At 41.3% G+C, this 14,604-nt stretch overlaps 1 protein-coding gene and 1 non-coding gene across 3 annotated transcripts in view; both read left to right on the forward strand.

Moving 5' to 3' along the window:
* DHTKD1 (dehydrogenase E1 and transketolase domain containing 1) overlaps positions 1-14,604 on the forward strand; it is a 51,624-nt gene that overhangs the window by 13,602 nt on the left and 23,418 nt on the right. For both annotated transcript variants that reach the window (XM_047868027.1, XM_047868028.1), the window contains exons 2-5: positions 886-1,041; positions 6,152-6,363; positions 7,154-7,348; positions 9,971-10,240. In XM_047868027.1, coding sequence (XP_047723983.1) covers positions 886-1,041; positions 6,152-6,363; positions 7,154-7,348; positions 9,971-10,240 — 833 coding nt within the window. The remainder of the gene's footprint in view (positions 1-885; positions 1,042-6,151; positions 6,364-7,153; positions 7,349-9,970; positions 10,241-14,604) is intronic.
* Positions 2,468-2,574, forward strand: LOC125171382 (U6 spliceosomal RNA). Its single transcript, XR_007154299.1, has one exon. It is a non-coding gene; the product is annotated as a U6 spliceosomal RNA (small nuclear RNA).

Below are 14,604 nucleotides of genomic sequence, written 5' to 3' on the forward strand. Positions count from 1 at the left end.
GTCATGATCTCACGGTCTGTGAGTTCGAGCCCCACATCGGGCTCTGTGCTGATGGCTCAGAGCCTGGAGCCTGCTTCCGATTCTGTGTCTCCCTCTCTCTCTGCCCCTTCCCTGCTCATGCTCTGTCTCTCTCTGTCTCAAAAATAAATAAAAAACATTAAGAAAAAAAAAGATCTTTTTCTAGTATAAATTTCACGAGTCTATGAAATAACTCTGTACATTGGGTCTTTAAGCAATAGGGAAGGAGATGTAACTTTGATTTTGTAGTTCTACCTATGTCTATTTTTTAAGTAAAATATTTAAAAATCTCAAATAATAATTAAGAGGACTCTAATTATCCAGAATCTCAGCATTTTAACAGTTCTTTTCAGTGCTATTTCTCTAAAGCCATAGTTAGTTATTTTTACAAATGTGCACCCATAGTTTTATCTCCTTTTTTTTTTTTTTTCCTTCACTGACTTTAGCAATCATGAGATAAATTTAAAGAAATAGGTGTGTTTTCCTGAGGGCGCCTGGGTGGCTCAGTCGGCTGAGCATCCAACTTCGGCTCAAGTCATGATCTCGCGGTTTGTGGGTTCAAGCCCCACATCGGGCTCTGTGCTGACAGCTCAGAGCTGGCAGCCTGCTTTGGATTCTGTGTCTCCCTCTCTCTCTCTCTGCCCCTCCCCAACTCGTGCTCTCTCTCTCTCTCAAAAATAAACATTAAAAAAAAGTTAAGTGTGTTTCCCTGGATTCTGATAGTCTATAAACCTGAGATGTGGTAGGTAGAAGGAATGCATTAAAAGTGTCCAAGGCCACAAAGGCTTCTTTGAAAAACTGGTTTTTTTTTTAGTTTGGGGGCATGTTCTAAATTGTTTGTATTGTTTTATTTTCCCCTTGAATTAGTTGATCATGGCCTTGCCAGATTGGTGACCGTATACTGTGAACATGGTCATAAAGCTGCCAAAATCAACCCCCTCTTCACTGGACAAGCCTTGCCGGAGAATGTGCCCGAAGTCCAAGCTCTTGTGCAGACCCTACAGGGACCTTTTAATACCACAGGTAAAGCCCATCAACACTAGACTCTACATGTAACGGTTAGCTGCCAAGATGCAGTATGGCTCCTTTCTCTGTTCTTGAAGAACTCACATGCCCACTGGAGCTGAGGCTTCCACGGAGCGTGAGTTGACCGTGAGGGGCACATTCAAGTCCTAAGAGGACTGGTCTTGAGGTTCTAGAATAGTCTTTCAATAGGGTTCATTTCCTCTAAGTTTAAAAACATTTACCAAAGAAGACATACATATGGCCAACAGGTGGGATGCGTGGGTGGCTCAGTTGGTTAAGACTTCGGCCCAGGTCATGATCCCATGGTTCGTGTGTTTGAGCCCCTCACGGGGCTCCATGCTGATGGCTCAGAGCCTGGAGCCTACTTCAGATTTTGTCTCCCTCTCCCTCTCCCTCTGCCCCTCCCCCACTTGTACTCTGTCTCTCTCTCTGTCTGTCTCTCTCTCAAAAAAGAAATAAAAACATTAAAACAAACAAACAACTAAATGGCCAACAAGTACATGAAAAGGTATTCACCATCACCGAGCATCAGAGAAATGCAAATCAAAGCTGCAATTAGGTATCACTTCACATCTGCCAGAATGGCTGGGACACAAGATAACAAGTGTTGGTGAGGATGTAGAGAAAACCTCATGCACTGTTGGTGGGAATGCAAGTAGGTGTAGCTACTGTGGAAAATAGTACGGATACTCCTCAAAAAATTAAAAATAGAAATCCTATGTGATCTAGGAATCCCACTTCTGAGTATTTATCCAAAGAAATTGAAATCAGGGTCTTAAAGAGTTATCTGTACTTTTATGTACTGTGGCATTATTACCATAGCAAAAAATATGAAAACACTTAAATGTCTATCAATGGATAAATGAATAAAGAAAATGCAGTATGAGAGCACCTGGCTGGCTCAGTTGCTAGAGCATGTGACTCTTGATCTTGGAGTTGTGAGTTCAAGCCCCACATTGGGCATAGGCCCTACTTAAAAAAAAAAAAGATAAAAAAAAAAAAAGAATGTGGTATATGGAACAGAATATTGCTCAGCCTTAAAAAATAAAGAAATCCTGGGGCGCCTGGGTGGCTCAATCGGTTAAGCATCCGACTTCGGCTCAGGTTATGATCTCGTGGTCTGTGAGTTCGAGCCCCGCGTCAGGCTCTGTGCTGATGGCTCGGAGCCTGGAGCCTGCTTCGGATTCTGTGTCTCCCTCTCTCTCTGACCCTCCCCCGTTCATGCTCTGTCTCTCTCTGTCTCAAAAATAAATAAACGTTAAAAAAAAAATTTTTTTTTTAAAAAAAAAGAAGGAAATCCTTCCATTTGTGACAACATGGATGAACCTCGAGGCATTACACTAAGTGAAATAAAACCAGTCACAAAAGGACAGGCACTGCATGATTGATCCCACTATATGAGGAATCTAAGATCGTCAAACTTATGCTCGCTTCATCAGCACAAATACTAAAATCGGAACGACACAGAGAGGATCAGCATGGTGCCTGCACAAGGATGACACGCAAATTCGTGAAGCCTTCCATATTTAAGAAAAATGATAAAATGGTCAAACTTAGATAGTGGTTTGCAGGGTCTGGGAAGAAGCGGAAATAGGGAAATGGTGGTCAAAAGGTACAGAGTTTCAATTATGAAAGATAAATAAATTCTAGGGGCTCTAGTTAATACTGTATTGCATACTTAAAACTTTGCTAAGAGAACAGATCTTACGTTCAGCATTCTTACTACAAAAGAAAACTATTTTTTAAATGTAATAAGGGTCGCTTGGGTGGCTCAGTCAGTTAAGTGTCCGTCTCTTGGTTTCGTCTCAGATCATCATCTCATGGTTTGTGAGTTCAAGCCCCACATCCGGACTCTGTGCCAATGGCATGGGATTCTGTCTCCCTCTCTCTCTGCCCCTCCCCTGCTTGCTCTCTACCTCTCTCTCTCTCAAAAACAAATAAACATTTCTAAAAAAAAAAACAACCAAAAACTTTAAAAAAATGAATAAAAAATTGCAAGCCCTGAAATAATAATTTTTAAAAAGCTGGACACCCATTATGGACCAGACACTTTACATCTGTTTTGTCAATGCATTCCCATACCTACTCCCTAAGAAGTTACTGCCATCTTTATTTTGCAGACAGGGAAACAGAAACTCAGAGAACTTAAGTAACTCGTAGCTAGGAAGTGGCAGAGGTAAGGTGACAATCCAGCTCTCCCTTCCTGTTTTATTTCCCAGCTTGGGAACTTAAAAAAAAATGGGGGCTAGATAACCAGGCAGCATCCTGGGCTCCTATCTCATGCCATTTTTTTATTTTACTTATTTATTTTATTTTATTTTATTATTACTATTTTTTAAAGATTGTATGTTTAAGTAATCTCTATACCCAACACGGGGCTCAAACTCACAACCCCGAGATTGAGAGTCACGTACTTTTCCAACTAAACCACTCAGATGACCCCTGTAATGTCATTTTTTTTTGAAGTTATTTTTGGGCAATGTCAAATTCTGGTATATACATCAATTAGTACTGTTCTGGTAATTTATTGCAGTGTAATAAACCACTACAAAATGCAGTAACTTCTAAGGGTACAACAATTTTATTATCTCGCAGTTCTAGAATCTGCCTGGACTCAGCTAGGCAATTCTCACTTGGGGGGCTTGGAGACAAAATCTATTCCATCATAATTTAAATGGCCCTTCAGGAATGGAAAGTTTAGTGTTTTATTTAAAAAAAAATTTTTTTTTTAATGTTTATTTATTTTTGAGACAGAGAGAGACAGAGCATGAACAGGGGAGGGGCAGAGAGAGAGGGAGACACAGAATCGGAAGCAGGCTCCAGGCTCCGAGCCATCAGCCCAGAGCCCGACGCAGGGCTCGAACTCACGGACTGCGAGATCGTGACCTGAGTCGAAGTCGGACGCTTAACTGACTGAGCCACCCAGGCGCCCCTTAAGTAATTTCTGTGCCCAACGTGGGGCTCGAACTCATAACCCCGAGATCAAGAGTTTCACACTGTACCGCTTGAGCCAGCCAGGCGCCCTCCACTCTAACCATTTTAAAGTATACAATTCAGTGACATTTCATATAGCCACAATGTTATGCAATCATCAGTTTAGTTCCAGAACATTTTCATCACCCCAAAAGGAAATCTTGTGCCTAGTAAACTTACTTACTCACTCCCCATTCTGCCTTCTCCTCAACCCCTGGCAACCACTAATCTACTTTCTGTTTCTATAGATTTGCCTATTCTTGACATGCTGTATAAATGAAGTCACAGTATGTGGCCTTTTGGGTCTGGCTTTTTACATTTAGTGTAATGTTTCCAAGTTTCATCCATACTGCAGCATAAACTGGTACTTTATTCCTTTATGTGGCTGAGCACTATTCTGTCATATGGTGTGGGGAAATAGGTTCAAGAATTCCTTATACTTACGTAAATGGGTTAAGAAAGCTTAGGTCAGAAAGCTGCCACCACTGGGTGAAAGCGCCCAAGGTTAGTTAGCAAGGTATTATAATGGGATCACAAGTAACTTGTTATATCACCTGCAGGAAACTACTTTCCATCTGGTACCAATATACCAGATTTGTTTTGATCACAAACACCACTTGTCCCCCCCTTCCCAGGCAGACCCTTTGCTTCTTACACACACAAGTTATTTTTTTTTAAACGTTTATTTATTTTTGAGAGTGAGAGACAGAGCATGAGTAGGGGAGGGGCAGAGAGAGAGAGAGGGAGAGAGAGAGAGAGAGAGAGAGAGAGAGAGAGAGAGAGAGAGAATCTGAAGCAGGCTCCAGACTCCGAGCTGTCAGCACAGAGCCCGACATGGGGCTTGAACTCACAAGCTGTGAGATCATGACCTGAGCCGCTCAACTGGCTGAGCCACCCAGGCACCCCCACACACAAGTTATTGATTACTATCTGATTATTTCCTCATGTACAACACATGTGTAAGATCTTGAGAGCTCAATAAATACGAGATGAAACATGTGTTCAGGGCTCTTGTCTCCTTCTGGACATTAGCCTCTCTCGTATTCAATTCTGTGTCCACTCTCTTGCTGGACAAGAGAGAACTCCAGAGTCATAGTCTGCAACAGTATGGGTATATCACATTTTGTTTATCCCATCAGTGGACATTAGGTTATTTCCTATCTCATTTAATCTTTTTTTTCAAAAATTTTTAACATTTATTCATTTTTGAGAGACAGAGCATGAAGGGGGGAGAGGGGTAGAGAAAGAGGGAGACACAGAATCCAAAACAGGCTTCAGGCTCTGAGCTGTCAGCACCGAGCCTAACACAGGGTCAAACCCACGAACTGCAAGATCATGACCTGAGCCAAAGTCAGACGCTTAACTGACTGAGCCACCCAGGCACCCTCCTACCTTATTTAATTTTAACAACTACCTCCTGAGGTGTTCCTGTTTTATAGATTAAAATGTGGGGCAGAGAAGCCAAGTGATATGCAAAACAATTTTTATAACTTGAATGGTCAATCAGTATCAAAGAGCTAAAGTTATTGTAAGAAACCATAAGCAATAATAAAGTAAATGTTGGTTTGTTAAAAGTCATGTTGTAGGTTAAGGCAAATGACTGATCATTGATTTGGTGCTGAACTATTGATACACTTAACAGTGCTCTCCTTTGGTTGACCAAGGTTCAGGTAGATTTCCCTTTACCTTAAAATGTTGCTTTGCTATCAATATTAATAACATTTAGGCCAACTGTTCAATGGTAGACATTACTTTGTAGGTATTAATATAAGAGTTAAACATTTGGGGAGATGTTTCAGATAAAGGTAGAATATCTGATCTGTAGCTATAAAGCAGTTGAGTGTTAACTTTCCATTTTTAGTTTGAAATTACAATAGAATCAAAATTTGGCATAAAGTGGCATGGCTCTGTCCTTGTGGAGAAAGACTGGTATTCTCTCTCCTAGTCTGACTATTTTGTGGCCTTTGACCATATTTTTAGTTTTGTCTTTAGAAAAATCTAGGTAGCCATTGATGATGACCCAACTTATCCAAAACAAAATGCTCTGAATTGAAATAATTATTTTGGTATGTTCTATAATTAATTACATGGTTGATTGCTTTTTAAAACGATCCCTATGATTTCATTTTTGTAGGATTGTTGAACATGGAGAAGGAGGAGGCCTCTCTTGAGGAAATATTAGCCTATCTCAACCAGATCTACTGTGGGCAAATTTCTATTGAAACCTCCCAACTTGAGAGCCAGGAGGAGAAAGACTGGTTTGCCAAACGGTTTCAGGAACTGAAAAAAGAGACCTTTACCACAGAAGAGCGAAAACATCTGTCAAAACTAATGCTAGAATCTCAGGTATAAAAGTACCAGCTAACATCAATGGAATAGGATGGCTCTTTTTCTACAAAGATATATCAATATTGAAGAGAGGGAATTAAATCATTTACTTACCCCTATTTACCTCATTGCATCAACACACTAGCTAATAGAACACACACCACTTTGTTCTAAGTAGGAAAAAGTAGAACCCCAAACAACTGAGTCAAAATATATACTTTTTATATAATTGCCTATTCACTCTGTAAAAGACTAAAAAGCCCTTAAGACCTTGCTTCTCTTTTTATGACCTGGAGTGATCAAAAAAAGAACGATGCATGGAAGAGACTCTTGGTGCAGATTAATAGACCTGAGTCTGTCAAGGCTATGATCAGGACTCAGGCGTGTCAAGATGACAAGGAAACTATTCCCAGTAATTTGGATAGTTGGGTCATTTGCGGCCTTGACAAAATAGTACTGTAGAGCCTGGTACTAAAACTCAAGGGCTAGGAGGGGCAGACCCCTAAGGCCCAGCCCCTACTCTAGAGGAACACATTCTAAGAGGATCCCTCTTGGGGTAAGTTATTCCACCACTCGGGTGGTTTTCTCTGCAATCTGACTGCTGCCTGCTGTCCTTTAGGCTTTCCAGCCACGTTCTGGATTAGTTACATCTGTCTCTGGGGTGTGTTGTGAAGGGGCACGGCTGCGGTCACTCGAAGCAGTGTGGGGTCTTCCTACAATACACACGAATGTGTCTGATTTTGACCGAAGTAGTTGGTTATCTTCCCGCCACAAATGTGTCTGACATGATACATGTGTCTTTCCATAGGAGTTTGACCACTTTTTGGCCACCAAGTTTGCTACAGTGAAGCGGTATGGAGGCGAAGGAGCTGAAAGCATGATGGGCTTTTTCCATGAGTTGCTGAAAATGGCAGCCTACAGTGGGATAACTGATGTTATTATTGGCATGCCCCATAGAGGGAGGCTTAATTTATTGACAGGCCTTCTGCAATTCCCTCCGGAGGTAAGGTACTTTCTATGATGTACAATTGACTGTAACAGGATAGAACCGACGATGCTGGTAATTCCTTCTAGAAGCCTGAGTAAACATCTCAGCCATTGGTCCAGGAGGTAGCTTAATTAATTGATGGAACCTAACACTGCTGATAGATATGGTATTTGGGTTGATTTTCTGTGTAGTCTTATATGGATTCTTTCTTCTCTCAGGGAAAGTAAAAGTTTGTTTTCTCAAGGATGATATTAATAGATAATTTCTTTGAAATTATCTCTGTTCTTTGAAGCACGCTTTACCAATTTAATAAAAATTGCTCAAACATTAAGATCTGTGCAATTATTTACAATTTCACCTTCCAAGGAGTCAATTTTACCTTCCATTTATTTGCAGAGTTTATACTTAACATATTGTACTAAAACTAATAATACATTAGTATTATTGCCATCCTGGGAGACCACTCACATGAGTGGTTCTGTAGGTAATTGGATCTTGGTGTTCTTTTTTCGCCTAACTCAGCTGCTCTATCGGTCTCTAAACAGACTTGTGAGTCAGGATTGCAGATTTGATGGCCAGGAACATCAGAATGACTTGTAATTTAATAAGATTGTGGCCATTGTGTGTGGATCAACCTCAGCACTGATCTGGGCCAGAAGAGTAAAAGTAATTATAAGTGTTAAAGGGACTGTGAAAGTTAATGGAGTGAATGGAGCCCATGGAAGGATGTGTCATCATTACATCATTGGAAAGTATACGTGACGCCATGTTTGGGGCCCAGCTTTACCACTACTACTCATACCTCAGTTTTTCTGATGCTGAGAGATTGATAATCTGCTTTTAAAAGACGGAGACTTTAGAAAAGGCAGACGATGACAAAATAAAGTGATTGACAGATGTGCTTAAACACATGCAGAAATCCCTAAGCCAAAAATTGCATTCCCAAAAACATCACAAAAAAATGACTCCAAGATGCTGAATTATAAATGAGTGCATTTGTGAGAAACACATATGTACCCACACTGTGTGAGTATGGGTGTTCCTGTTTGTAAATTGGTCAGTAAGAAGCTTTTGGGTCACTCAAACCATTTGGATAATTGAGAATAACATGTTGTCTTTGGTAACTGTCTTGGCTTGAGACCCAGCTTTGTTACTTAGCAGCCAAGGACCTTTAACAATTTAGTTAATTTCTCTTGTTTGTGCATTTTTTAAAATGTAAAATCATAAAGGGGCACCCGGGTGGCTCAGTCGGTTGAACGTCCGACTTCAGCTCAGGTCATGGTTTCACGGTCCAGGAGTTTGAGCCCTGCATTGGGCTCTGTGCTGACAGCTCGGAGCCTGGAGCCTGCTTCAGATTCTGTGTCTCCTCTCTCTGCACCTGCCCTGCTCACACTCTGTCTGTCTCTCTCTCAAAAATAAATAAATATTAAATGTAAAATCATAAATATTTAATTTTTTTCTTTTCAAATTTTTTCTTGAATTATTCCATGGATCACTTTTTTCTGTCTGTAGATGTTCAGCTTTGTTCTCTAAAACTTCTAGTTGATTTCTTGGGTGTTCAGAATAATTTCATATTTATCTAGCTATTCCAGGGAGGAGGCAAACTTGGGGTCACCCTCCTCCTCTGCCATCTTAACTCCTAGCTTGTGCATTTTTAAAATGGGTAGTAACATGTATCTTGTGGTAGACTATGAAAATGAAGTCAGAGAATGTATGCAAAGAAGTCCTTTGAGAATCAGACAGTAGAGGTTTTTTTAGGTGTGATTTGAGCTGATCAGTGCATGTTATCTTGTGTCTAAATGGGATTAAGTTCTATTCTGCCATTTTCCTGTGTACCTTTAACAAGATTCATACAAAATTCTTTTGGAAAATATATTCTAACAGGTGTATTCAAGAGAAAATTATTTTGCTTATGGCAAGGTAGAGGTGACTTACTATCTAACATTTTACTGCCTAACTTATCATCTACATGTCTAACTTATCATCTACACGTCTGTCATGTTAGGCTCTTCTGAAAGTGTTGTTACTTCAGGGGTGCCTGGGTGGCTCAGTCGGTTAGGTGTTTGGCTCTTGATCTCGGCTCAGGTCATGTGTGATCTCACAGTTTGTGAGATCGGGTGAGGAGCCCGCTTGGGATTCTCTCTCTCTCCCTCTCTCTGCCCTTCCCCTGCTCTCTCTCTCTCTCTCTCTTTCTCTCTAAATAAATAAATAGGGGCATCTGGGTGGCTCAGTTGGTTGGGTGCCTGACTTCACCTCAGGTCATGATCTCACGGTTCCTGAGTTCAAACCCCATGTTCGGCTTTCTGCTGTCAGTGCAGAGCCTGCTTCTGATCCTCTGTCCCCCTCTCTCTGCCCCTCCTCTGCTTGTGCTCGCTCAAAAATAAGTAAAAAGAATTAAAAAAAATAAAGCAAACCAAAGCAAAAACTGTTGGTACTTCATTTGATTATGAAGATCTTCAAATAGTTCTGTGCATTTGAGCAGTTAAAAGTTTGCTTAATACATGGTAATAATACACAAGCATGTACAGAAAATGTTTTTTAAATTATTTTTTAATTGTATGATTTAAACTAGCCATCTCTTCCCTGCTGTCCATTGTTATAAAAGACATTTTTTTCTTATATGTTTATTCATAATAGCTGATGTTCCGTAAAATGCGAGGCTTAAGTGAATTTCCAGAAGATGTTTCAGCCACCGGTGATGTCCTATCTCACTTGACCTCCTCGGTTGACCTGGACTTCGGCGCGCACCATCCCCTCCATGTGACGATGCTGCCAAACCCCTCGCACCTGGAAGCTGTCAACCCCGTGGCTGTTGGGAAGACTCGGGGAAGGCAGCAGTCTAGACAGGACGGGGACTACGCTCCAGACAGTTCGGCTCAGCCTGGGGACAAAGTCATTTGCTTACAGGTACTTGTAGCTTCAGGAAGTGAGGCCAGAGGGTGGGGAGACCGGGAAGAAGGGAAGCCCAGGTTGGTAGTTCTGAAAGGGGATGGTAGACATCCAAGATGAAATTGAGATGAACTTTTGGTAAAAGAAGATTCCGGGCTTGTTTTTAAAATTAACAGCAGATATGAGGTCTCATCTCAAGGCAACTGACTTTAGACTGAGATTTCACTGTGTTTATTTCTCTCTTATGAGTTATTTCGGGGGGTATTGACTAGTATCCCTGATGCTTTTCAGAGGACAAATGTCAGAACTTCTCTGAAAATATGGCCCTCTAGGAAACTACATAGTATCCATATATGTATCAAGGCTGTAAGAGTCTGGATTTAGTTTGTTAGCTTGCTTGTTTGTTTTAAAATGAAGGTCTTTGGCATTAAGGCAACCCGTACATCTCATTAGTGTGGCTCTTGTTTCAGTTTTTTGTAACCTGACAGCCTAGATGTTCAGACTGTGGATCACATTTTTTTTTCCCCTATGAGTATTCATTTAAATATGAACCTTTAACTACCGGGCAGTAATTAATTCTCGGTATCAGTGGCTGAGTCTCTAAACCCTATAGAAATAGGTACATCTGTAAAGCAGGAGAATATTTGGCTGCATATACAAATAACAACTTTATCTTATTCATGTTAATTTTTCATGGGCCAGAAACTTGTAGTAAGTAAATTGAGGGTATGCAGCATTGCATTTGACAATGACATAGTTTTTCAAAATGGAAATCCTACATTGTTAGCCATTCTCTACCTTTTGCTCGACTTAATTCACGATACTGTAAAATATTTTAGTCATTCACATTAGCAAGTCTTAACATGGACTTCAGAAACAAGAGATGAAAATGACACTTTTTTTATTTTTGAGAAAGAGAGAGAGAGAGAGTGGGGGAGGAGCACAGAGAGAAGGAGACAGAATTCAAAGCAGGCTCCAGGCTCCAAGCTGTCATCATAGAACCCAACGCGGGGCTCAAACTCACAAACCGCGAGATTATAACCTGAGCCAAAATCAGACACTTAAGTGACTGAGCCATGCTGGCACCCCAACATTTTCTTCAAAGTGATAGGAAACTTCCCTCTTTTGTCTATTTTGTGTTCCCAAATCACTTGCCCTGCTGTGTCTGTACTTGTCCTGCTGTGCTGATTTCTTGTGGGAACTCTAAATTTGGAACCTATAAAATCATGGTGGGTGAGATTCTGGATGCTACTTTTTCTGCCTGACCTCTTCTGTTTATTTTGGTCCCAAACCTGGTGAAAGTAGATTGTCATCTGTGATCTGTGTGTGTCCAAACCCCCTTGCCATCTTTGGCTATGTAGCTTCCACCTCATCCAGCATTTGTTTGTGTTTATGGACCCTCACTCCCAAAAAGCTATACGCAGCATAGTGGAGTGGTTTCTCTTCTGATTTAAGAAGAAAATAAAATTAACAGATGATACCTGTGTGCCTTAGTGCCGTGAATCTGAAGACCAGGATAAAATGATGCAAGTTATGAGCAGATGTTATGTTACTTAAAAAAAAAATTTTTTTTTTTTGAGAGAGAGAGAGAGTACATGTGTGCATGCATGGGTGAGCAGGGGAGGGGCAGAGAGAGGGGGAGAGAGAATCTTAAGCAGGCTCCATGGCCAGCTTGGGACTAGATCTCACAACTGTGAGATCATGACTTGAGCCAGAATCAAGGTGACTGAGCCACCTTGATTTTTTTCTTTGAGTATAGTTGACACCAGATGTTATGTTCTTATTGATGTCTCTAGTGTAACATTTTTGTAAAGGAGCAGAAGAAGTACACATCTTCCTTGCTTTACTGAAATTCTTTCCTTTTTTCTTTTTTTCTGAGAGAGAGAGAGAGAGAGAGCGAGAGCGCATGCACAGGTGAGCAGGGGAGGGGCAGAGGGAGAGAGAGAGAAAAAAAGAGAGAGAGGGAGTCCCAAGCAGGCACCACGCTCAGCTGGGAGCCCAACTCAGGGATCCATCTCAAGACCATGAGATCACATCCTGAGCCAAAATCAAGAGTCGGACACTTAGCTGACTGAGCCACCCAGGCACCCCGATGAACTCCTCTTATATCATTACCCCCAAGAAATCCCACGGGCAAGAAGGAGTGCTCAGATGCCAGGAGCCCCTGGCCCTCGTGGCTAAGGGTTGGACTTGACAGTGTAGCATGGTATAGAAGAGGCAAAGACTGTGGAACCAAGAAGATGAGTTCAAATCCTGGCTTTGCTGCTTTCTGGCTTGGTGTGCTTGGTTCTGTTATGGTAGTTCTCTGAATCTCATAGAAAAATGGGAGTGTGTTATATTCCTCATCGTGTTCTGAGAATTAAATGAGAACATGGACATAACAACTTCCTTGATCCAGGAGAAAGGCTTGGAGGGATGGAGACATAAGTAGAAAAAACACAGAAGGCCCGGGGTGTAGTCCAATGTGAAGTATACACTCTTTGTGAGCCTTGGTTTCCTCCTCTGTAAAAAAGGACAGTAGTGACTTCCTTACCCGGCCCCCACCTGGTTGTTGAGGGGATTAATGCTGTGGAGATAATAGAAGGGTGTGTTATTAGTAGGTATAGATAACTCCAAAATGGGAGTCATCCCTATACACCCTAGCCAAACGAAGGCGAGACCTGGAAATTTCACTAAAGCCAAGGAGTGCTTCCTTTCTTAGCCAAAATATTCTACTTACATTAAAAAAAATGACTATTTTAAGGACATTGTCAATGTCCTTTTAAAAAATGTACTTCGAGGTATTCTTCATTTATATTTAGGTCTTTTACTTCTATTCTTATTAGAGCCCAGTGGTTACCTTCAGTTAGGACATATCATATTATTTTATTTATTATTACTAATTATTTTATTTTAGAGAGAGTGAGAGAGACAGTGCGAGCAGGAGAGAGGGGCAGAAGGAGAGAGAGAGAGAATCTTAAGCATCCTACACACTCAGTGAGGAACCTGACCCTGGGATCATGAGCGGAGCCAAAATCAAGAGTTGGATGCTAGGGGTGCCTGGGTGGCTCAGTCAGTTAAGCGTCTGATTCTTGGTTTGGGGCTCAGGTCATGATCTCATAGTTTTTGTGAGTTTGAGCCCTGCATCAGGCTCCGTGCTAACAGTATGGAGCCTGCTTGGGATTCTCTTTCTCTGCCCTTCCCCCACTCATGCACGGGCGCGCGTGCTCTCTCTCTCTCAAAATAAATAAATAAACTTTAAAAAAGTAACAAAAAAAAAACAAAAAACAGTTGGACGCTCGAGCGACTGAGCCACCCGGGCCCCGCAGGTTACTTATTCTTAAATGTTTGTTTATTTTTTAGAGAGAGAGAGAGAGACAGAGTACAAGCGGAGAAGGGGCAGAAGAAGAGGGAGACACAGAATCTGAAGCAGGCTGCAAGCTGTCAGTGCAGAGCCTGATGCAGGGCTTGAACTCGCAAACTGTGAGATCATGACCTGAGCCAAAGTCAGACACTTAACCGATTGAGCCACCCAGGCGCCACTTTTATTCTTTAGTTCAGCATTTTGACTGTTTATGATACTAGACTTTTATTTAATTTTTTATTGCAATATATTTGACAACAGCATTATGTCAATTTAAGGTGTATAACATGTTGATGTCACAGATAATCACCTTGTAGCCTGAAGTCAGTAGAACTCATATCTTCTTCTAAGATCTTCTAAGATCTATAATTCCCTTGTTATTTGCTTTCAACTTCTGTGAAAATGATCTCCCCTTTTATCTACTACTTTCCATCTATCAGGTTTTGTGATGATGTCGTGATCTAACAGACTTCAGATGTGCTGGGAGAATAGCACATTTCAGATGTTGTGTGATAGTATTTTGTTGTTTCCTCAAATTACCTGTGATATACTTTCCCCCATGCCTCCTGTCTTTGCTGTCGTATCTCCCTCCCCCCACCTCTTTGTGTTCATGGTGTGGCCAACACAGCCAGTGGGGATTAGGTGATGTGAGCTGTGCACCGTCTCTTTTCAGGGGCAGGATGATTGGGGAAGAGAGAGAGAGTTCAAAGCTATGCACTATTCCTCATGTCTTGCAAGCTGTTTTCATGAAAACTGTACTGGAGCTGATTTTCCTTCAATACTGCTGGTAGTCCTTCCTTCTGTGGTGCTGCTGTATGTTCTAGAATGTTGATAGGTATATTAGAAGTGATGCATGCAAGTGACAATGTGGGGGTGAAAGAATAGATCAATTGGCAGTGGCCACAAGAGGTAAAGGGGCTTTGAAACCAACTTGAGATCAGCCTAACCATCCTAGAAAGTCCTGTATGCAACCAGCAGATTTTTAGGAGGGCAGGAGAGCAGTGAGAACGTGGTTGTTTTTATTCCTGTTATTATTTGA

Source organism: Prionailurus viverrinus, chromosome B4 (genome assembly GCF_022837055.1).
Source record: "Prionailurus viverrinus isolate Anna chromosome B4, UM_Priviv_1.0, whole genome shotgun sequence".
In the NCBI taxonomy this organism is placed as follows: Eukaryota; Metazoa; Chordata; class Mammalia; order Carnivora; family Felidae; genus Prionailurus; species Prionailurus viverrinus.